Source organism: Leptinotarsa decemlineata, unplaced genomic scaffold (assembly GCF_025532065.1).
Source record: "Leptinotarsa decemlineata unplaced genomic scaffold, Ldec_3_MD MMD2_tig00001393_RagTag_RagTag, whole genome shotgun sequence".
Taxonomy (NCBI): Eukaryota; Metazoa; Arthropoda; class Insecta; order Coleoptera; family Chrysomelidae; genus Leptinotarsa; species Leptinotarsa decemlineata.
This window is the reverse complement of record NW_027412562.1, coordinates 10188395-10214699: the sequence shown is the minus strand read 5'-3', so window position 1 is coordinate 10214699 and position 26305 is coordinate 10188395. Positions and strand designations below refer to the sequence as shown.

At 35.1% G+C, this 26305-nt stretch overlaps 1 protein-coding gene across 5 annotated transcripts in view; it reads left to right on the top strand.

Moving 5' to 3' along the window:
- Window positions 1-26305, top strand: part of f (espin protein forked) — a 279147-nt gene that overhangs the window by 233928 nt on the left and 18914 nt on the right. For all 5 annotated transcript variants that reach the window (XM_074175969.1, XM_074175970.1, XM_074175972.1 and 2 more), the window contains 6 exons: window positions 1616-1799; window positions 4232-4414; window positions 4504-4614; window positions 5568-5794; window positions 11159-11307; window positions 24341-24720. In XM_074175969.1, coding sequence (XP_074032070.1) covers window positions 1616-1799; window positions 4232-4414; window positions 4504-4614; window positions 5568-5794; window positions 11159-11307; window positions 24341-24720 — 1234 coding nt within the window. The remainder of the gene's footprint in view (window positions 1-1615; window positions 1800-4231; window positions 4415-4503; window positions 4615-5567; window positions 5795-11158; window positions 11308-24340; window positions 24721-26305) is intronic.

Sequence of the window (26305 nt, the reverse complement as noted above, 5' to 3'; positions counted from 1 at the left end):
CTCACATCAGATACCTTTAGAAATTATAATATAGGAACATGAAGCGAAACTGCGTCTAGAGGCGATACTTTATTTGGCTTTCTACTAAAGGAAAGTTCCGAAGTATACAACTGGGGATTCCCAGCGATATCAGCTTATGATAAATAATGTTGCCAGACTAATTAAAAACGAATCATAAGAAACGACAAAGATGAGAATTTTTCAAATAATTATCTTAATAACATAATATAGTCAGAAAAAGAAATATATTCACGAATTTTTCATTCATTTGCTTTCGTGCACCAAAGAGTGGAATATCTTTGGGTTGAGAATTTTCTAATGTATCAATTATAACAAATCATGGCGTGTACTTTTGGATTTTCCATACTTCTTTGAAATTCATTTTCGGCTTTGAGGTGCAGGTCAGTTGCACCTCGAGAACGTTGGCGGTGGCCCACATCGCCCACGCCTTACGCCGCCTCCCTCCACCTAAAATGCTAGAATGTAGTTTTTAATGGAACACTGGATAAATCAGATTGAAATATAGAAAAAGGCTCATGCATTGCAATAGTTCACAAATAATGGGTCTTTGACAAATGATAACGGCCATCTTGTTGAAGCTACATCTGTCGAATTAGTTATCATTTGTTCAGTATGTTCTGCCATATCACCAGCTACGAATATAGCATTCAATAACACGTGTAAATAATAAAATTGTTTTATCAAAAAAGGTGTTCTATTCGGGCAGCGTACCGCGCGCTTCGCCTATTTTACGGTCACAGTTGGCAACTGATCCTAATTCTCATCGAAGAATCATCTTCAGCGATGAGGTCCATTTCTGAATGAATAGGTACGTGTATAAACAAAATTGTCGAATTTGGGATGATACCAATCCAGATGAGATATAAGAGCGTCCAATGCATCCCAAAAAGTCACTGTTTGGTGTGGATTTTGGGCTGGCGGCGTCATCGGTCCATATTCCTTCGAGAACGACGTTGGGTCGATGATTACTAACTTCTTCTGACCTAAATTGATTAGTCTGGACACCAAAGACATGTGGTTTCAACAGGACTGCGCTACATGCCACACAGCTCACAGCCACATTGGATATTCTGTACGAGCGATTTGAGGGCATGATCAACTCACGTTGAGGTGATGTGAACTGGCCACCGAGATCGTGCGATTTGATCCCGTTGGACTTTTTCCTGTGAGGTTCTCTTGAGTCGCAGGTGTATGCAAAATAGCCACAAACTACAGCGCCAGCGGTTCTCAAGGCCAAAATAACTCATGCCATCGGTTAAATTCAGCCCGATTCATGCGCCAGAGTCATGTGAAATTGGAGGTTTCGGATGCGCTCCACTCAGAAAAGCCGTGGCAGATATTTGAACAATGTTATATTTCACACATAATGGCACCAATAGGTCTTTCAAACGAATAGAAAATTTCGTTGATATATCATACACACTATGTTTTATTTAAATTTCAAAAATAGAAAGCGCTTAACAAAAGACCCTATATATTCAAAACAATTGTTTAGTTTCCCTGGCTCAAAATTTTTCAAGATCTAGCTGATATCTATTATCGTAAAACTTCTTCTGGATATCATTGATCAAATTTTTCTGTCTTTCATTTTCAGTGCTAACACTCAGATGGACAATGACGTGACTCCGGTATATCTAGCAGCACAAGAAGGACATTTGGATGTTTTGAAATTCCTAGTTCTAGAAGCTGGAGGTTCTCTTTACGTTAGAGCAAAAGATGGCATGGCTCCAATACATGCCGCTAGTCAGATGGGATGCCTTAATTGTGTCAAGTGGATGGTGAGCCTATTTTCAGTTAAAAATATTCCAAGTTTCACGATATAGTTTGAAGGGCATATCAACTCTTTGTTGTTTATCTTAAGAACTATCATTCAATATCATTTTAGAAACTTGAGCTCAAATTTTTTGGTGAGTCAATAAAACCAACCAAGATGGCTATCAAATGAAAGACATAGTTATTTTACTATGGTCTAAATGGCAATATTGGTACATGAATGTCGATGAATGGACATTCTCTCAATATCTGCTGAATCAAATCGTGATTTTGCTTGTGGATGGACCATTTGAATTTCCACAAGGCTTCTCAAGTTTTCTTGTGCCACTGGAAAGAGAATGTATAGTGCGGAAAATGGTCTTTCGACATTCAACATCCAACCAACCTTGAGTGATACCTTAACATATACTTCCAGTCAACATATACTTTCCCAGCCGTTTCAGTAACTTTGACCCACATTTTTCATTTTTAATTGATTTTGACACTTTCGAAGATGAAAAGTATCCAAGTTGAAAACCCTTAATTTCATAAGAAACTATATTTCGCCTCACAATGAAATGTCCATATCTTTCTAAACATAAACATGTACATGAAAGCTTCATTTCATCATTGGTAAAACTATTATTCACGATCATTCGCGTCAAACCATAAGAGTGTGTCTGGAAAGAGATAGAAGATAGTTCTTCTATTGAAATCATGTCCACAATCTTCAATTATCCACACGCAAAACGACAAATCTTTTTTACATACAACCCAAGGAAAACAAAGGATTGTCAAAGTAACATTCAAACTGTATTGGCAGTTTCTGGGAAATATTAAATTTGTTAGTTGGTGCCGGAATGTCTGAGTATAAAGTAAACCTCGAAGCTGTTCTTAAAGGTAAATCATATCATATTTGTGTAAGATACAGAATTGTATCTTTGTTTTTCTTTGAAATCGTCTCACGAAGTGAGATCAACTCTGGTGCCTCCAGAGAATTGAGTGGAATTTTTTTTTGTGTAACCGTAAAGCAGTTTAGGTCTCACCTTTCAACGTACTGGGAAACACACGATAAAATGTGAGATCTCATTAACCATTCTTTGTCGTTCATAGGGGGGCGACAGCTGGTCGGTTAGTCAAGGGAAGCTTTTTCCTTGACCAGTCTAGCTGGGGTTACTTTGGCGTCCTCTCTCTTGGGTCGTATGGCCCACTCGAATATTCTCCTTCGTTGTACCCATTCCCTTTGAAAGCGTTTTTCAGGTGATTGGGTTCTTCATTAAGACTTCCAGGTTAAATGATACGTCGTGCTCTCTCAACCGACGTTTTAATTACCTCTCTTTTTTGTAGATGCCGTTGGATACAGTTTTTATTCAGATACCTTTCTGTGTGGGTTGGTTTCGTGTACAATCTGTACGATATCCTCGTCTGTACACGAGAATATCCAAGACGGCTACAGTCCCTTGGGTTTCTCGTTTCATTGTGAATTGGATTTTTGGGCCAAGAGAGTTTAGATATAATAGAAAATCATTTAGTGTCTCTTCACCATCTTGCCATAACAAAAACGTGTGCGTCATCAACATAACGCAGCCAATAATATGGTGTTTCGGGTACTATATTTTTCACTGTATTATTCAGTTGACAGATTAGAGGTTGACAATTTACTAGATGCATTGAAAACACCTTCAGAGGCCTGTGGCCTTCAAAGGCCTATGCGAACGCATTCCAAGCGGAAACTTATGCTTTTCATTTGCGTGTAGAAAATGGTTTGGATTCATGACCATACTGGCCTGGGAGTTTATGGATCTGCAGATGATGAATTAGTGGAGCATGTACTTACTCTGCTTCTGCTACAGTGTGGATCGAATCAGGTTTTCAGAGTTTCTGAAGCAGAGCACAAGTAACTGTTTGTTGTGAATAAATTGAATATCTTGAATCAATTCTCGTCAAATTTGAACAAGTTACTTTATTAAATTCACTTTTTCTGGTGTAAAAACTTCTTGGGAGAGTTTTTGAAGGAATAAGTAAATTTCAAGAAAGAAATCACAAAAAAATGAGTTTAGTTTGACAATGTAGTCCATTACTGGTACCCAATTGAGTTAAGGACCTCTATTATCACCTACAGTAAATATGTGAGGGCTAACATCATGATTTATTTTCAAATAATTTCAATTGTTTGAAAATGTCCTTACATGATGAAACTGCAGTAGCATTAGTTACAAATAAAAGTGGTAAAAAAAAAGTTTTATTTCTAATTTTTCATGATTCTATTTTGTAACCGTTGCGTTGTACAGGTTTCAAATGACAGATGTTGCCCAAACTGATGTTCATCATAACATATTGTTTGTAAGCAAATGGCGTAGTATACTTGATGATAATTTTCATATGATGTTACAATATATGTTAATAAATCGAACGAATAATCAAAATCTATATACCATCAAGAGCACTTTTTTTGTAGATTCAGGATCAAGGAGTCGATCCCAATTTGAGAGATGGCGATGGTGCTACCCCTTTACACTTTGCTGCATCCAGAGGGCATCTGGATACGGTGCGTTGGTTACTGAAACACGGTGCTCGGTTGTCTTTGGATAAATTCGGGAAAAGTCCTATTAATGATGCAGCCGAAAATCAACAAGTTGAGGTAAGATTTTCCAATTTTTATTTTCTGATATTTGCGAAAGATACATCAATATGATGAACCCAATTAACTATTTGTATACATTTTTCCAGTGCTTAAATATATTAGTCCAACATGGAACTACACCAGACTATAATACGACAGAAAGAGTTAAAACTGGAAAAAGCTGTTCCTGTGCTAGAAAAGGAGAAAAATTGAGAAGAGTGAGTTATTTATCATAATTATATAAAGAGTATATTTCAAAAATTGAAAAGAATGGAATGGTGAAATATGATAATTTACTGACACGATTACAGTGGAAAAATAGTATATTAATCTTCAAATAAAACAATTCTCGTCGTAGTTTATTGCCGAAGTCACCACAATTATTGTATTAACATGTTATTTACGTTCGATAATTTGTGGCCCGATTACACAAAGTGAAAAGTAATTTGATGATGTATTTGTATCACAAAGCATTTTTTAGAGATTGTTGGAAAACAAAACGATTGTAGTATATCAGTTTCAATAACACATGGAACTTTTTAATTGAATTTTCAGTATGATTAGTAAATCTAAGGCCAATGTCAAGCACCACCCCTAAGTTTTTCGCTGTATATACAGAAGTCATGATAGTGATACTTAGGTCTGGACATTTTTTCCTGCAAATTTATGATTTTTCTGCAATCCAAAATTCATCATCATTGTTTCATTAGGATTAACATCCAAATCGTGTTTACTTGATAGATAATTGATCAAATCTAGATCATCGATTTTAAAATGCATATATAACCATGTGTCATCAGCATAAGCCTGTATTTCACAATTCTTTATGGATTCGATTATGTCAGTGGTATGAATGATGAACAATAAAGGTCTCAAAATGTAACTCTGTGATACTCCAGAAAGAATATCTAGAGATAAGGAGTAGTGACCATTAACAAAAACTTTTCAAGATCTACTCAGTAACCACAACACATCCGAAACTTCAACTGACTTCTAGGAAAATATTTGTGAAAATATTCATCAAATTATAAATAACTGTTCATAACTTATGTTGATTTCATTATATGTCATTTATGGGAGATTTTATATTCAATAAATAAAATAAATATCGCCTTGACCTTATCGTCGAATATACTTCGTTTTTTATTATTATATTTTTCGATTATTATAGGGAAACAGTGCTGCTAGTGACTGCTCAAATTGCAAAACAAAGCTGACCCTCAGTGGTGTCAATCACAATGGCCACACTAATCACAGCAGCAATAGTAGTCACAGTAACCACAGCAACCACTCTGAACCTTTCTATCTACATCCACCGCTCAGCGACAGATCAATGGAACCGCCTCATGCTCCTGAAAATGGACTCTATGTCAATCCAATGAGTAAACATAGGCACAGGTGAGTTAAACGTGAAAAAAAAATGGTGGCAGCAACATCATTGTTGTAAATTTTGATATTTAATAATCATATGGAACATATACTATGTAGAGATAGATTATAGTAAAAAAAATAAACGATTATTGATACATGAACACTACCAACGTTATTAAAAAATGAATGTTATAATTATAATTGGATCATATTTACATTAATACGTAACTGATACTCAGTTGTATATGAGTACTCACTGAATTCATATTGCAGAAAACTGATATGAATAATGATGATCTGAAGAAGTTATGTGACACTTCTTCCTAGCATAATCTTGAGTTGAACGCTTCCAAATCCAAACTATTTTTTTTACAAAAAGGAAATGGGTAACTTTCGATATCAGAGGACTCAGATATAAACTCGCGCATCAACATCTGCAATCAAATAGTCCTCATATTCTTGCACTCACCGAAACCATAGTCAGTGCTTCAACATTGAACTCTATAAAATCCACAATTTCACCACTAACACAAGCAGATGGTTCGATTGGAACAACAGTCATAAAAAAAGCGAATCTACTAGCTGAACAACTTGCGTCACACTCCACAGTCGATTTTCTGGGAAAGGCGCCACCAACTATTCATATACTAGACTCCACTTTTCGACAGTGTCTAGTCAGGTGAATTTTGAAACAGTTCAATATCAACAAGGCATTTGGCCCTGATGAAGTGCCCGTCATCGTACTTGAAAAGTGCGCAAATGAATTCGCACCAGTATTTTGCGAACTTTTCAACCTGTCTCCCAAGAAAGGGGTTTTCCGTCTTGTTGGAAGACTACTATCGTTCAGCCTTTTTTCAAGAAGGGCAAAAAAATCTTCCAAATAACTACAGACCAGTCTCTTTGCCATCAGTGATATTAAAATTCATGGCGAAAGTCGCAAACCACCATATCCTCAAATATTTGGAAGGCTTCGAAATCTTGAGCAATCATCAATATGGCTTTCGGAAACAAAGATTAACAGGTGACCTTCTATCGTATGTCACCCATATTTGGAATAACGCAATCGAGAAACGTGGAGAATCAAGAGATGCTGCGCTTGATATTTCTAAGGCCTTTGACCGTGTGTGGCATGAGGGTTTGCTGGCCAAACGTCGATGCTATAGCTTGTCAGATCATTTTTGTGTATTGCTCTCCAGCTTCTTGAAAGAACGTTCCTTGCAAGTGGCCTTCCATGAATATCTCTCAAATACTTTCACCATCAACGCTGGTGTTCCCCAGGGATCCATATTGTCTCCAATCCTCTTTTTATTGTTTATCAACGACTTATTGGAAAAAAACAAGAAAACAACATATTGCTTTGCTGATGACAGCAACCTTATCTCGTCATTCCATTTGTATTTCAGGACATCGGGTACGTAGGCACATCTTCACCGGAAGTTGCATATCTTAATGAGAATCTAGGAGTGATTTCGAATTGGTGTGAAAGTAACCAGATCCAATTCAATGCCACAAAAACCCAGCCATCAGTTTTCTTCAAGAAGATAAATGTCTCCGAACCAGATATAATGATGTCAGTTGAGCTGACTTTCTGCTTCGATAAGTTTGTTGGGGGTTAAAATGAACAGCAATATGTCTCGGCACAATCATGTTGCTGGAATTGCAAATGCTGCTTCCCAAAAGCTTGGAACACTGTTCCGAACCAGAAAACTGTACACACCTCAGCAACTTTTGATACTTTGTAAAGCTCAGATCAGACCTTCTTTGGAGATTTGTTGTCATGTATGGAGCTCTGCCATCTAGAAAAGAGCTATCCGCCTGATTGGAGACGCGAACATCACGTGTAACCTTGATTGCCTGGAACATCGAAGAAAGGTTGGAGATTTGTCTCTCATTTAAAGATACCTTCACGGGAAGTGTTCAAGTGACTTGGCAAGAGCGGTACATATCAGAAATACGCGACGAACTGTAGCTGCTCATCGTTTTGAGGTTCAACTCAGTACACTTCCAACTTTACTGTTTGAGAATTTTCTCATCTGGAGAACTGTGTTTATGTGGAATAAACTTTCTGAGAACGTTTTTCCAAATTGATTCAATCTCCAGCAATTCAAATCCAATGTGAATCGCTACTTTCGCACAGGCACCGCTCTGGGATGGGTGTCTGTGTTTTGTCTTGAAAAAAAATAGGAGGAGCCGGTTAGATAGCGACATGAGATTTACGAAGCATGTTAGTCAGTCAGAACCTCCTCAATACTTTTAGAAATCTGTGTTATGAATAGAGAGTTGAAATTGACAATTTGCGAATCCCTGATATTTTCAAAATTATCGTGCTGCAACTATATACACGGCCCTGCCCTTCTCTCCAGCGAGCGTATACAAAATGCAAGTATGAGGTTCTCTTCAGGAATTTGTAAATTGATCACATAAGAAAAGCATATAAAGAATCATTAAAGCTACGTCTCAATCAATTTCGGAAAATTAACTTTCTGACAGTTCTTCACGAAATTCGTTATCTTTCAATATATTTCGGAACATCAATAACATACCTACGAGAAATCTACGTCAACTTGTCATCCGCAAACATAAGAGCGATACAATATGGGATGCAACATGAGCAATCTTTTATCGCTTGATGTAACTTTTATCCTAGCAACATTCCAGTTCACACTGGAGCGATACAATAGTCTTTAGGGTTAGCAACGGAGTAGTTGTTTTCATCAGTCGTCATGAGCTCCTCAGAGGAGGTCGTTGTTTTTGCTTACCGGTACTTGCAAAAGAGGAAACTGGAATCTAGAAAATACATGGTACACCTATATGTATAATGTTTAATATTAAACACAGTTCGGCAGTGGTTTTCTGTGAGCTCTCTCAACATGAACAGAAATTTAGAGAGTTTTATAGAATGAACTCAAATAGTTACAATGTTTTATTGAGATTGGTGTCAACGGGACTGGAGAAGCACGGGTACCGCTTCACCAATTTCATGAAGGAAATAGAGGATTGCACGTCTTCTTGCTGACCCGAAATGAACGTGTAAAACGATATTGCGCCTTTCTTTCGCTTAAGCGACCCGGCAGCTGTTTCCCTCTCACCAACACGACTCCGATAATTATTGGTGTAGTATGACGATCGCTGCAGTGCGCACTAGATTAGTTGCTTTCATCATTTATGTACGATTATGAGTGATCGGTGTTAAATTAGTATCGGGTTGCTTATCGAATCACCTGTTGCATCGCTAATCGTATCGCTCCAGTGGGAACCCTGCCTAAGAGCGAAATATTCAAGCAAAGTTTCTCATACAATGTTGCCAAGCTTCATAATCAACTGCCTTCGGAATTTATATATTTCAATATATTTAATTGAAAACAAAAATCTCGAATTTTTATTCTCAAGCAAACGTAGGAACCTGTTTTAATGATCTGGCATTTTCCATTGATTCTATTATTCATAATAAATAGTATTTCTCTTTTCCATGACTTATCATCGAGTTCTATATCTTTAATGTCTCCATATTGTTAGTTTTCTTATTGGTCTAATTCATTTAATAATAGATTAAACAAAGTAATTCTAGGTTAAGTTGAAGAGAACTTGGAAATTTATTCGACATTTAAAAATCATAAAACAATGTACTTTCGCTGCGTCTGTCTATCTGAATGTGATAGAAGTTGATATATAACAAAACAATTCACTACATACGAGTATTGTACTTCTTTCATTACATCCGATACAAACATCTTTGGATGATCTACACATCTCTTATATTTTTTGCTTCAAAGCGGTGTATAGTTATCAATTATGTTCATACAATACCAATATTCATTTTTTTATTGGGCATATCCAATAATCTATTTAAGTTTCAGTTCTAACTTTAGCTTTTCTTTTCCTTTGAACAGTTTTATTTTATTTTCCTGCTACAAGCATAAATGTTTCTTGGGAAAATGACAGTTGAGCTACGCAAAAATGAGCACGTAATTCGAAAATTTCGTGAAGCTCATTCACAAGCATTTTTTTGAAATCCTCATTGATATATTTTATTACTGAACGAGCGCGAAATATGACCATTTCACGCGAGTGCAATACAGACTTTTTCTATTACTTATATCAGGCATATTTCAAAATAAGATTAATTCACGAAGGATATTCCTGATGTGAATAATATCATTAAATGTCATAACTCAAAGAAACCTGAAATATAATTCAAAAAGAATTCCTAATTCCTTCATATATTTTCAAATTGTTGCGTCTGTCAGTAGGATTTATAAAGAGAAGACCCGTCTACTAACTACTCTACGAAAGAATATACAGATTCATAAAAAATAAAACTATTATAGTTTCAGATTTCTTTCATTTTGTTATTGAGCGATAAATTTTTGAAAAATATCAATTTCTTTGCCAAATTACAAATTACTGGTGAGGTACACTTCTTTTACATCAGATTCTTATTCTTGTTGGAAAACATATATTTGAAAAAAAACTGTCATTTCAATGATTGAGCTTGAGTTTGAAGCAGGTAAACTAGCAAGGTCATAAGATCAAGAAACGGTAACCTAATGGCCGCTTTTTTCAATGGTCCCAATAGTCACAGAAAAAAATATAACTCGCGATAACCTATCAAACTGAACTCAAAGAGTTGTAGTGGACGTTATCAGCTCAGATGGTTTACCTGTGATCAAAGGTGTTCCTTAAGGATCCGTCCTTGGTACTTAACTGTTCAGTTCGTATATTCGTGACTTCCATCAATTGGTAGGATAATGCAACATTCATCATTACACAACTTTACTACTCTTTTCAGTTTCCTGACATTGTTTCTGTTCGAAATCTTATCAATCGTGATCTACAGACTATGTTTGATATTTCATCAGCTCATAAATTCAAGTTAGAACTGATGTCGGCATGATTTTTGTACCAAAAAGATAGCGGAATAATGCTAACATTACTGATAAATTGGTTTAGGCTTTCTCGGCCAGATTTTAATTATTACGATCTTCACTCGGGTTCGAAGGCCGTTGTGGTTTGGAATGGTATTCTAACGTTTCGCCAGCACGAGTGGCTGGCTTCTTCAGAGGTTTATTCATCTTGATGGTTCACCGATGACTCATCGGTGAACCGATATAGAAAAACTTTGGAAAAAGACTCAAATTGAATTTATATGATTAGCTTACTTTTCACGTGTTGATCGTGGCGCATTTGTTTAGGCAAAACGATTTGGTGAACTAATAATAATAATTTTTTGAAACATTCATTTTTTCTTAATTTGAGGGTAGAGTTTGAAAACAGTTTTGCTGATACTCTGCCCATTCATTTCAATATTTTTTATATATTGTCTCGGTAAATTATATGAATGAAGATTTTTCATTACTATTATTATTATTATAACAAATTCTGTTTTTTCAGCGCTTCAAGCAGTTCCGAAAGCAGTGTGAGTGGTGGGAGCGTAAATGGAGAATCATTTTATCTACATAATCCACAAGAAGTTATTTATAACAGAGTCAAAGACTTATTCGAGACTAAAGAACAAAGACAATCACTCTCTGCCCTGACAGGTGAGTGTGTCAGAATAGTTTTTTTTGCATTGATATTATTTTTATTAAAATTATCGCCATTACCACGATAGAAATTAATTTCCCTCAACATTGAGATTAGGATTGCCATATACAAAAGGTGCATATACAGGGTGTCACAAAATGTTATGAAAATATTTGATTGGGTGAATTACTCTGGGGCAAAAAACTTTCTGAAACCATACAGTAGTATAAACCTACAGAAAGGACAGTGCTTTTTGAATAGTGCTTTTTCAGGTTTTGAGATACGTCGATTTTTCAGAAGTTTGTCTGATGATTGGATATAATGACTGTGTAAAGGGTATTTATGTTGACTCCGGTAGTTTGGTGTGATGAAACTGTACATTCATCGATCCTTCTCTACCTTCCGGCTTGATGTTTGCTATTCTTGAACTTCTTAGAATGAGATTTCATATTTGGTTGAGGTTCACAACTTCTTCTTTTCTGTTGAAATTATCAGTGTGTTTATGTATTTCCATTGCCTCCCGTTCCAGTCGGCTACGGTATCTCTGTTTGGAAGCAATGAATTTCTTGTTTTCAAACAGAATCCTATGATTTCCTTCACAGAGTACGTGATTCGCCACAGTCGACTTATCCGCTTGGCCTAGTCTGCAGTTTCTTTCATGCTCCTTCAGCCTTGCTCCCATGGATCTTTTGGTGGTTCCGATATATACCTTCCCACAAGTGCACGGTATGCGACAGACCCCTGCTGCTGATAGTGGCTATCTTTTGTCTTACCTCGTCCTTGGTGGGTTTGAAAATCGTTTCACTGTTGAATTTCTCCAAGAGAAAGAGAATTACTGGAAGAAAAATGAACAATAAAAAAAAGAAAGAAAAAATGAAAAAGTCAGTTGTTGAATATATAAATGTTCATATCATTTTTTAATTTGGTCAAGGAAGTAATTGATTTAATTTTGGTAACTAGGTAAACTGTTCCATGATAGTATAATGATTTGCTTCCAAATTGAGATTTAGTGATTTTGATGGTGGTGAATTTGGTATAGTGAAAATCTCACAATAAAGTGTTTTTTGAATACTTTATGAATTTTCATGAAGTATAGGACGATTCTATCAATATTTCAGTATTAATTTTGCAGTTCTCCAATTAGTGGATTCTCTTGTAACATGCTTATGAGTATCTGATTTAACTACATAATATATCGAGGAAAGTTTATTCATGTTTTATTGAGTTAATGACAAATTGAGTTAATGATAAATATTCACTTCAAAGTAGGGTAAAAGGTCTGAGAGAGTTATATTGGTTGGTTCCAGAAAAGGTCATTTGAAATTACACTCATTTGCTTTATTTTGCAAAGACTTCAGGGATTTCCGAAACATTTTTTGCAGTATACTATACTGAATCAAGATATTGAATATATACTTTTCAGATATTTTATAGATAGTTATAGTTATTTTAATTCATTTAGAATCCCAGTTAATTTCCAATTTTTCTCATGACGCTTTTGACGTGCTGGAACCATGACAATTTTTTCACTTTTTGTATAGTATATTACTGATCCATTCAAAGGCAGAGGTGATATATCAGATTCGGGTATAATTTTTTTTTAATGTACAGAGTGGGCCAAGTTGGACACTTTAAAATGAAAACTCCTGTTTTCAAACTGAAAAGATGAAAACTGATGGCTATGTCTGAGGGGGTCAAATTTCATGACCAACTCATTGGTGAAAACCTCATGAGGGTTTCTGAGTTATAGCATGTTTTTGAAAAATGTGCATTTTCGTTTCGAAGTCTACATGAAAACAACCTAAAAGCTCTGTATTTCAAAGATGACTAGCAAAACATCAACTGTACTACATTTTTAGAGAGATCATTTCAAGGTCTATTGAAATATGCAGGAATATACAGGGTGTCTCATTAAATTTTTTTTTCCATCAATAACTATTGATATCTCATTTGAAAACATGTGTTTTGAATTCTACATAAAAGAGTGCTTCGGAAATGTTTTCATAGAAACAAGAAATGTTTGAGAGGAACTTTTCGAAAATGCACATTTTCGAAAAACATGTGGAATATTCGATTTTTTCAAATGAATATTCGAATGAATTGCACAATTGAATATTAACGGCTTATAATCATTCATATATATTTTTTGTTAGAAAAATCATGTACTTTCCAAAGTAGAGCACATTCGCAGTAAATGTGACTTGAAATCAGGTGTTTTTGAAAATTCCCCTTCATTTGAAAAATCTTCTAGTCAAATGAACGATATACTTCTAGAAACCACAAATTATATTGCTTTCACTTCTCGTTGTCTATTGGTGTAAAATTATATACTGCACTCCATTTAAAACGGACCACCCTGAATAACTTTTGGTTACAACGATTTTCAGGAAAAATAAAAAATCACGTCAACCATAATATACAGGGGGATACATTTTGACATACTCATATTTGATGTTACTTTCCCTATCGTACCCTCAGTGTATGTCACCAATTTTTTTAAATGGGTCATCCTATGTTGTTTCGCATTATCAGATGCTCCATGATGAATAAATTTCAACAAAGTATAACACATATGGTCTGAAGCTTATGGTTCGGGAGCTACAAATTATTTGAAAATGAGCCACCCTGAATAACTTTTGAAACAATGATTTGCAAGAAAAATTAAAGGAACAGGTCAACAATTATACAGGAGGCCACATTTTGACATATTCGTTCTAGAGACAAATATGGAAGCAGAGATTTTTTATTAATTTTGGAATCAAGCTTTGATGACTAGACAATGAGAAGAAAAAAGTTTTTTATAGTGAAAGTTTGAAAACGTTTTCACCAACTTCCATACAATGGTTGAGAATCTAGGGAGATATTTCTCTGCAATGCCTCATGATATTCTATCTCAAATCTACCAATGTTGTTGATTCTATCTCATACAATTTAGAATTCAAATTACCCCGTAGAAAGAAATCTACAGGAGTGAGATCCGGAGACCTTGGCGGCCATTCTGTAGGACCTGTTCTGCCAATCCTGCGACCAGGAAAATGATCATCTAAAAATTGTCGCACTGAAGCTGAATAACGAGAAGGTGCACCATCCTGCTGAAAAACTATTTTGTTTTCGAATAAATTTATATCTTTCCCAATTTCCCTATTGTTGTACGGTATTATTCGATTCTCCAACATATACAAATATTTATTACTAGTCAAATTATCATCGATAAAAAAGGTCCTATGACGTAGTCACCTGAAATTCCTGCTCAAACATTCAGTTTTTGAGGTCGTTGGGTATGAACTTGACGGTATGAATGAGGATTCGTATCACTCCAATATCGACAATTTTGCCGATTCACCTCACCATTCAAACTATCCGTACATTCACTCGAGAAACAAATTTCATTCAAGAAATTCTAATGCAAGTTAATCCGTTCAGTGAGACTTTCACAAAACTCGATACGTCTATGGAAATCATCTTCGTTCAATTCATGAACTAGTCTGATCTTATATTGATGAAATTTGTACTTATGAAGGATCCTGAAAACATTTTTACGACTGATTCCTGATTCTCGAGATAACTTAGTAGTAGATTGTGAATTTTTTTTTTCATTAGTCCAACATGCCCCAAAACTGCAGTACAAATAGCTTCACCGTTGACCCCTGTTAACTATTGTTAACAGATCCAGTTTTCATAAATTTGTCCAATAATGCCGAAATTTATTTGTTCCTCCTGGATAATTATCACTATTTCTATTCTGGTAGTACAAACTCACTATTTCAATCCATTCTCGAAGCGTATAAACTATTGCATCTAAAGAATTCACAAAAACGTAAACACCAATTGTAACTTCACCTGGTAGGTAATCGTTTTTGTATAGAATTCAAACGTAACTAGGCAAAATGAGATTTTTTTGAAGTAGGTATACTTTACAAAAACACCTATGAAACCTAGGTAACAGATTGTACAGAAGTTCATTCAGGGTGGCTTCCAAACTATGAGCTTCAGACCATAATATATTCTACTTTGTTAAAATCTGTTCATCATGGAACATCTGATAATGCAAAACAATTGATCTATTTGAAAAAAATGGTGATAATTCTGAGGGTGCGATAGGGAAAGTTAGATCAAATGTGAATATGTCAAAATGTGTCCCTCTGTATACTATTTTTGGGGTGTTTTTTTATTTTTACTTAAATTCATTGCTCCAAAAGTTATTCACGGTGGCTCGTTTTCAACTCAAATAATTTATCGCTCCTGAACCATAAGCTTCAGACCATATGTTTTATACTCTGATGAAATATGCTCATCATTGAACATCTGATAATGCGAAACAATATAGGGTGATCCCTATGTATACTATGGTTGACGTGTTTTTTATTTTTCCTGCAAATCATTGTACCAAAAGTTACATAGGGTGGCTCATTTTGAATGGAATGCACTGTATATTGTTGCCAACGTGGAGAAAAATATTTTGTAATTTGAGTATGAGAGAAAAGTTATTTCGTCAAGAATAACTGTACGCTAGAAGTTCCACTGCTACTCATAAAATTAATACGGTAATGTAATAACCATCGTTCTTCCGCATATTTTTCACAGTTGATAGAATATTCAGCTAATTATTGTTATACGTTCAATAGAAACCCCACAACGTGGGTCGTCTACAATGTATTGAACGTTCCATCAATGTTTCTGTCAGTCATGAACGTGCATTTGAATAATACATTTGGAAAACAAACTGTTGCTAGTAACACCTAATTGTCAATTTCGTTTATTGGAAAAGAGAGTGCTCAGCTTTGAGGACATTCGGTTAGTGCTCGATAAATGTAGATATTAGCTGGGTTTGTTTCAACTTTTTTATTCATGTGATGTGAAGTGAACGACTGAAAGTGACCGCAAAAGACGTACGAGCTCAAAACAATTCTTGTAGTACAACTTTACAGTATTTAACGTAATGGACATACAAACAAAATGTTTCAGTAGGAGATAACAGTTCGGATGCAAAGTCCGTAGCTAATAGAAATTTTTTTGATGAAACAGAAAAAAGTCACTGGGGGCCACATCTGGAGAATACGGTGGATAAGGAAGCGATTCGAAGCACAATTCATTCAATTTTGTCACTATTTCGTCCTTCAACCGCTCCAATAACGCTAGGTAATTGTTGCTGTTGATGGTTTCCTCCTTTTTAAGATGATCGATGAATATTATACCATGTACATCCAAAAATACTGATACCATAATCTTGCCAGCCGACTGTTGCGTCTTTGCACACTTTGAAGTCGGTTCACCACGTACATTCCACTCCGATGACGATACTGTTGATTCTGGTGTGAAATGATGAAGCCATATTTCATCCATTATCACATATCGACACATAAATTCGCGTTATGGTGCTTATGGGCTTCAAATTCTGCTTGGAAATATCAATTCGTTGTGAGCTTGCGCTGCACCCACTTTGAACAGAGCTTTCGTATACCCAAATATTCATGCCTGATATGCCCAATATTTTTCTTTGATCTATTTGGAGCCTTAGCTATGTTGACCAACTTCATTTTGCGTCATCTTAAATTATTTTTTCGACTTTTTGGTGTTTATATCAGTAACATCTTCTTTTGGTCATACACTGCATGCATCGTCTTCGGTGCTCATTTCACCTCGTTTAAACGCTTCCCAACGGTTGATTTTCCTGATACAAAGTCCGAATAATGTTCATCGAGCCAAGCCTTGACTTCAACAATATTTTTTTCGCCAAAAAGCAATGGTTTATCAACACACGAAATTCCTTTGTATCCATTTTTTTCCAACTAACAAAATTTGCTTCACTTAGAATGTTCTATCTCACAAACTAATAGTTCGACAGCTGTTACATTTGAGGTTAGGGTTAACAAAAATTATATGAATTTAATACGTGTAGTGCCATCTGTGTGCTAGCCTGCCACCTTCTCAGCCCACCTAATAATCTGAAAATTGCAAATTCAAAATGTTATTGGAGAAAACGGACAAATTATATTCTAGTAGTTTTTTTATACTGAGTATAACCAAAAATAAGTTTTCAGGATCTGTTATTGAAAATAATGAAAACATTCATTATAAAGGCCCTTTCTTTTGTACTATGACGATGTAATAATAAATATTCAATAAACCTTTTCGTGTCAACATGGCCACCAGATCGATAAATTGACAATCCTTGGGTATATCACGTTTGAAATTTATAAAGCGTTTCATTTGAAATAACTAACATCATCAGTAACAACAATTTTAAATTACGGTTCTGTCGTTACCTCTTTTGTAAATTGTAGGTGGAATAATACAAATGAACAGTTACATAGCGGAATCAATTTTCAAGGAAGGTTCGGAATAAATGTTTGGTTGGGAATTGTGGGAACAAACATCCGTGGCCCTTTCTTTTACGTTCATTTGAATAGTGAAATGTTTCTTCATTTTCTATTCAATGAATTCAATGGCTACTTAGATGAATTGCCACTGAATATCCGCCATGAAATACAGTACTTTCAAGAGGACGGCGCTTTCCCCCATAATGCAGCAATAGTAAGGGAACATTTAGATTTTTTCGTCTGGGGATACATAAAGGATAAAGTTTTTTCATCACCAAGTATACAGATATCGACCATCACAAATAAAAAATAAGAGATGCATGTATTAGTAGTACACCCAGGGCCGTAACGAAAATAAAAACCAGGGGGGGAGGGAATCCTAATTTTTTCAACTCTACCAGCAAAATTTCCCAACTTTTGAAGAAATGAAAGGCGAGAAATTAGTTACTACTATATTATATGAATTTTCTTACTTAGCTATCCAAAGATTGGCTGAATGATTATGCCCATTAGGGTATGTACAAACAAAAATAAATTTTGGTGATTATAAAAATAATAATGGGAATTATTCTACTTTGGACCAAGGTCCCTGATCTTCCACCATATCCACCATGTATAGGAATATTCAATACAAATGAAAGGAAACAACACTTAAATAATATTGTGCTTATTGTTTTCTACTATTATTTTTTCTATCTTCACAGCCCGAAATTTCCCAACTTTTCCAAGTCGAAAAAACAGCGAAAAGTTGTGAATTTTGTAAAATGGTCACTTCAAAATTTGTGGACTGTTCAGGACTGTTTTCTTACTTGGGAGAAATTAAACTTTTTTGAAAATTTCAAACAACTCAGAATTCTCTTCAAGTTATGCATGTTGGGAAATCCCAACCTTCTCCTGGTTCTTTCCCTTTTCTTATTACCTCTCCTGCAGGGGGGGAGGCTCCCCCCATCCCCCCATGACGACGGCCCTGATTACACCTGTTATGCTAGAAAATTTCCACAGAAATTGTCTGGACCGACAACTTAATGTGCATTCAACAAAGAGGTCGTCAATTCGAGTATTTAATGTAGATTGCCATGTAGCTTTGATTTTCCGTATTAATAATAATAATAATAATAATATTTATTCACACACAAGGATAATAGTACAAGGATAATAGTACAAAATTATAATTTGAAAACAAATTTCTAAAACTAACTGTGAATGTATTTACAGCTTACGAAGTACAAGTACTTGTTTGTAAGTTTTACAAGAAACACATAAGACATTACTAATTGAAACGGAATATACATACACAGAGTGTATAAGTTCATCTTATAAAATGATCTAAAATTAAAATCTAAAAGCAAAAACATACTCTTATATCTACATTGAAGAATTCAATGGTAAAAATGTCATTACTTTTATTATATTTTTTTTTATTCTATTCATTTTAATCCATTGCCTATTTGATTTAACTCTCTATAATTTCATGAAAATAGTTTCTGCTTGTATTTTGTACATAATATTTAAGAGTTTTTTTGAAACGGTGTGCGCAGACCTCATTTTTAATATAAATTGTCTCAGATTTGCTTGTATGTAATATAATTGTCTAACATCATTAACACCAGCTTCACAAAACAGCAAGTCACTAGAATATCTTCTATTCTTATTGAGAAGAATTTTGAGGAACCGTTTTTGCGAGATTTCCAGTATGTTGTAATAACTTTTCGAAAGACCCCCCCAACCAATGATTCCATAATTCAAATGAGATTCTACTAAACTCTTATATATCATTATTTTCTGCTTGATATTGAGATATTGCGTCAGTTGTTTGAATTTGTACAGGATACAGCGTAACTTTTGAGTCAGAAATCTCACATGTTGGTCCCATTTAAAGTGACAATCTAATACAATACCAAGGTATTTGATATTTTTGGCTTGATTTATTTTATATTTCTTTTGGATCATGATATCAAAGGTGGAGAGTGCATTTTCAAAGCTACTGAAGGGTAAGTAAACTGTTTTGTTGAAATTGATTGACAATAAGCGATGATCAAATCACAATTTTATTTCTGTCAGGTCATTTTCAATTTTTAATTTAAGTTCATACCAATTATTGTCATTATATATTATGACGGTATCATCCGCAAAGCTAACGATCTTTCCGTTTCTCTCCAATTGAAAAATATTGTTCAGATATATCAAGAACAATACAGGCCCTAACACCGTGCCTTGGGGTACACCACATGTGATTTTTTGTTCTTCACTTTCACTATCTTGTATTCGTACTTTCTGTTTTCTGTTCTTCAAATAACTTCTGAAAAACGAATGTGCTGTACCCCTTATTCCCAAATCTTCAAGTGTGTCCAGAAGAATGGAATGATCCACGGTATCAAATGCCTTGGCTAGGTCTAGGAATACACCAATCGACGGAATTCCTTCATCTAGAAAGTCATAAATATTGTTTGACACAATGGCAATTGCGTCTTGCGTGGATTTTCCCTCACGAAAACCGTACTGAGAATTTGACAAAAGTTTATATTTTGAAAGAAATTTATTAAGCCTAACTTTCACAACTTTTTCTAATATCTTGGCTAAGCAAGGAATAAGGGATATTGGTCTGTAATTTGTCACTTCACTCCTCTCGCCATTTTTATAGATTGGTTTAACAATCGATAGTTTGAAAGTTTCAGGAAAGACACCCTTTTCTAATGATTTATTGATAATAAATGTTAGTGGTAGTACAATGGCGTCGCACATTAAAACCAATGTTTCTGCAGTTATATCATCACATTTTTTGAATTTCAATTCATTTATTATGTTTTTCACTTCAATCGGGTCTGTGGGGGCGAGAAAGAGGGAGTGACAACTTACAGTTTTCTTTTCTTTATAATTACTGGGTCTATTTATTGAACTTGATAATTGTTTTTCTACATTAATGAAAAATTCATTAAAGGTTTCGGCAATTTTTTTGGTTTCGGTTATCATTTGACCATTTTTGTCTTTTACTTCATTGATTTCTTTATTATTATCTGGTTTGCCGACTATCTCGTTAACGGTTTTCCATAATTTTTTTGATGAGTTTTGTATTGGTTTCATTTTTCCCAAAAGTTCATGATGAAATGAATTGTTTCTCTGTTTGATTGTTGTCACTGATGGTGGTGGTTATTTCAAATGAAACGCAATAAAAATATAAAATGTGATATACCCTTGGATTGTGAATTTATCGTATTCAAAAACAAAGTTGATGGTGGCCATGCTGACGCGAAATGTTTTATCAAATAATCATTATTACATCGTCATAGTGCACTTCGAATACAATAATTTTTTTTTTAATTTTTTGATATTCTCCGAAATTACAATTCGTTTCGACGTTTCGTCAGGTATAAAAATACGGCAGACGATATCAAAGGCACTGTGGTAACGGTCGAAGTGATCAACCTTGTTGCGATATACGAAGTGAAAATGGACCTGTTTTAAGTTCAGTTCTCAGTATAAGTAGAAACGCACCGGAACCATTTTCCGTTTGGACATCGTGGCAAGGCAGACCACTTTGACCACTTTGACGCATTGCCATTGATATTGTCTGCCGCAGTAGCAGCCGAAACGTCAGGTATGAAAATCTGCAGAACACGGCTAATGAACCCGTAAACATCGTACAATTTAATAAATGGATGGTTCGAATTCCCACTATTGGCCAAACATTCCTTCAGTATTGAACAAAAGTCATTTTTTGTGGAGGAAATAATATTTTTTATTAACCATTTTGGGGATGTCACCTTTCACAAACAGATCATGTTTTTGCAGACTCTGTTTACCCTTTATGGGGTGATAATCTTGGCAAATCCTTGCTTTCAACTCATGTTCGAATTGAACTTCAGATTACTCCAGGAGAAATAGTCAAAAAAAGTTTGTTTGGCCATTCGGTAGGTCTGTCAATCCACTGATCAGGGAGTAAGTATACATGAATACTATTATTGAACAAAATCTATTTTCGTGAATGAATTCTTGTATTTATTACTTACTGTAAAACATGAAATTCGATGACAATTGCGCCCGTATAGATATTCACGAGTTTATTGTTCAATAAATTGATTGATGTAATACTGCTTTTAGTCATCAACATTGTCATTACTCAAGAAAATCTAAAACACTGAATTAAAAAACTCGTATCAAATATTAAACAAATATTCAAACCCTGGTTAATCGATTATTTCCGTAGTTGTCTGTAATTTTCAATCTTAATTTTTGAAGTTTCACTCAGTTCACCGATAATTTAAAAAATGAGGTATACCTAATCATGTGGTATATTATCGAATCGATTTCAGGAAAATAGACATTCTCTGTTTCGAATTCAAACAATGCAAGGTCGACAGTTCTTCCGTAAAGTTGTGAAACCGATCGAAACCATCCATCCGTGCGAAACATTGTGTTCGATAGACAATGTCATACAGGTTTCGGTTTTTGTAGATCAATTATCGAAGGTCATTATGAAGAAAGTGGACAATTTATTATTACTTGAAAAAACAAAATTCATTAAACAGTTTGTAATCTCTTGACAATGCAGATTTTTTCGACAGACTGAGAAACTGGCTGATACCTACTTGATGAAAAATCCACTTGGATGTATTCAAATTACACTTCATTGTGAAATTTTTACTTGACACTCACAAAACCATGACGTGTGTTTCACTATACAGCAGTTTCTTCAGGAGTGTTAATACTAACTAATAATTCCTACTTGGCACTTTAATACACAATACAGTGCGGCACATTCAATATGAAGGTATTCCTGTACTTTAGTCATTTTTGGAAGCAAAGATTTGATTTTTGGTACAGACCTTCATGGGCCGCATTTTTCGCAATACTGTGCCCGAGTGTCAGCCTCAAAAACCCAGCCCACTACTATCCCGCGAAAAGGGCAAATTGTCAATATTTTATTTTGCGTTAGAGATACTGAAATAAGTTATTTGAAAAAATTTCTTTGAATCTATTTGACCACACATACTGAATTTCAATCCAGAATTCGGGATTTGATTTTTTTGTAATTATTATATTCAAGTCCGATTTCTTATGATTGGTTTCGAATAAAAACCTACAGAAATAGTCAAAATCAATGAAATAGATGTATTCATAATGAATATTAGATTTTTCATTCTTATTTTCACATCATAACGAACTTATAATTTTTGCAGCTTCTTATTAAGAACCATTCATTGAAAATAAATCGGATTTAAATATGAAATTAGAATTTTATATTGAAATTCGGTATGTAGAGAAATATCGAAAATTTGCCCTTTTCGCGGAATCGCCTTAGGCTGGGTTGAAACTGTCACGCGGGCTAAGTATTACACTATTCGCATCTAAATTTGGGATCAATGTGTTTTCAAATCATTCCTCGAAAATATTAGCTTCCATGTTCTTATGATAGTCAACATTGCAGTCCTCAAGTTTTTTTCCACATAATTTCAAAGAATTCGGAACCCATCCGTTACTTCCTACGCAATGCACAATGATTAATCGCGATCCTTTGTTTGCGGGCATGTTGAGCGTACACATTATCGAACCATCAGTCTACCCTTTCGTAACCGTGTCGTGAGTGTCATACCAAGTTTCGTCCAAATAGAAAATTTGCCGTTGTTCTTGTCTATATTTAGTTATTTGTTCTAAGTATTTGTTACGCAATTCCACTATTCTTCTGCTTTCCATAACTGTTTGACGTTTGTTTATTATTTCAAATCTGAATCCTAATTTCTTTATCCAATTCTGAAAAGTTTTGTCACAGCAGCTCACGTTATGGCCGGTAATATTCAATTTCTTCCTTATGATTTCAGTTGATCCTTATAATATCATTGCTTTTGTAACAGTCGTATATTGTTTTTTTCAATGATTTTATTAGATCTGAAGGTTTTGGTAATTCCATATCACATCGCGTCTTGCGTTCATAAAGTTTGTTTTTGACTATTTTACGTACAGTTGAGAAAGGAATTTCGGTCGAATCTGATGTTGCTTGTAATAGTTTGTTTCTCTCGAAACCAAACTTGAGATGTAGATTCTCTTATACATTGAAACATACTTTCTGTGTTTCAATATTCAAATGCATCCGAATCTTATTCATTGGTATCTCTTTTTCGCATTGTTCACCAGCGCTATTGGAATCACTACATAGGAAAAAGTCTGCGTTGTTATGACACTCGTTATTACTATCAGTACGTGTCAAAGGACGCCACATTTTAAACAGATAACAAAAATGTTGAGTAATTATAACTGCACCAATATCGAATTTCAACACTCAAATCGCGATCAGTTTCTGAACTGAACATTGACATCACGAAGGTTATAAACATTCTCGCATTCTATTCGTCACCGTAATATGACTTCAAATTCAATTTTATGACTCTTCAGCCAATTATAAAACTCCGTTAGTGAAAATTATCCAATACGAACCGCCAATTCTTCAGTCCACGTGGACTATATCGCAGCGGCATCATTTCTTTGTATTGGTTTTTTTGGCCTTTGAGTTCGCCGATAGCTTTAATTATTCATAATACCGGTTACTTCGACTATACAAAAAATTAAATATCCAGATTCGAAAATGACTAAAATACAGGGGTGTCACACTGTAGTGATTCAAATCTTAATGACTATTATTACCTGATAATTTCTAGCTTGTACGTTATTATTGTGTTATCATTGTATGTTACTGTTGTTACCATCTTCAAATTCAATTATCATATTCTCTCCACAGTTAAAGTTGAAGTACACTCCAGCAGCAGTGGAGCAGGGTCAGACGAGAACCTTTCATCATCAGACATATCCGAACGTTCGGGAGATCACGAGCACGACTACGAAGACATCTACCTAATTCGTGAAGAGAACGGCAAGGAAAACGTAGATAAAAACAACAATCGGTCAAGATCCCGAGATTCTGGTTCGCACAGCAGATCTGGTTCGGTGAGTTCTTCGAACTCTGGATGCCACGTGGTGGTGAAATCGACTTCGAATAACGAGATCAATAACAGCAGCAATCAAGATAATATCAGCACCAAGTCCAACGACTTCTTGCCGAAGACTCAGATTAAGTACGACAACGTGGAGAGAAAACAGAGCAAACAAGAACATTATGACGTAAGTACAAATGTCCCCTCCAGGCACTGGGTTTAGAATTAGTCCTTGGGGTTAAAATTAGTCCTCGGGTTTGGAATTAGTCCTTGGTATCCCTTTTCTGTTGTGATATGTCATAGTGTTATGCGATCCGCGTCCAATGATTTTGGGATACCACGCGAACTTCAAAAGTACCTCTTCTTGCATCCATGCAAGGGGCTTCATGGATGCGGACTCCTCTCCTCTGGATTTATAGGGAAAAAGTCTTGGAATTGGGAGAAATCCGAGGAACAGTGACATCAATGTCAAGGGAATTACTTTAGTAACATTACTATACTATAACTAACTATAACTAACTATCATTACTATGGTTGTTAGTACTCATATTTTGAAATCAAATATATTTGATGAGAAAAGTTGTTTTGATAATCGGCACATAAACTTTGAAATTGATTGGTCTCATTTCTCGATCATACCCGGAAGACTAAGAAACATATGGTGTAAACCTGGAAATTTGCTCCGATCGGTTGATTTCAAAATGAGGAATTCAACATATTTAGAGTTGACAGCAGACCGATTACTGGGAGACAATACCCCTACGTATGATAATATTGTCTCACAGTTAGTCAATCACTAAGAGATGAAAAAGAAATGTTTTTAAATGAAATGAAACTAAGACGCCAAACTAGAAACATATTTGAAAGTGTAAGGAATTGTGGTGATTGGGGATGAATACAAAATATTTTTAATTGAATACAGTACAGCTCTGAGGTTGAAGGTTGAACAATCCCAAGTATGTCCTGGGTCCCAGACCCTCGACTCCATAAGATTCTGTGGAAAAGACTTCAGGTACCATTAAATATCTAAAAATACAAAATAGTACATAAAAACATAGGAAGTGGCTTTAAGAAACCTTTTCTGGCTACAATCCCCCAAATTGGAAATCAAAAATCCAATACCGGAGTTCCGGACAAATTCTGAACTAGAAGTAGAAGTAGGCTTTCAATTCCATACCTCAACCTATCAGATCTGCTCGCCAATTGTCCTTATTAGATCGATATGTTAATTCGGAAGAAACTGAAAACTCCTTTCACTTCACCTCAGTCACCTGTGAGATTGTGCGAAGTTCCCTGAGACGCATCAAGAGCAACGCTTTGGGTTCTGACGGGATATCCCTCAAAATGATTAATCTCATTGACTCTTTTTTGATAAATCACTTCACCTTTCTCATAAACTTTATCATTACCAGTTGCCAATTTCCAAAATGTTGGAAGGATGGATTGGTTATCCCTCTGGCTAAGTGTAACTCACCTACTGTCCTTTCTGACCTAAGACCAATTACAATTCTACCGTATCTCTCTAAAGTAGTGGAATCGATTCTCAAAAATCAGATTAACGAGTACGTCAATGAAAATCATATTATAACATCTGTACAATCAGGATTCAGACCTCAGCATAGTACCACCACGGCTCTTCTGTCAATTACTGACGATATTTTTCAAGCTGCAGATGAACAAAATTTGACCTGTTTAATACTCCTAGATTACAGCAAGGTATTTGAAACTCTAGATCATGTGATATTGTGTGACAAACTTGTCTACTTCGGTTT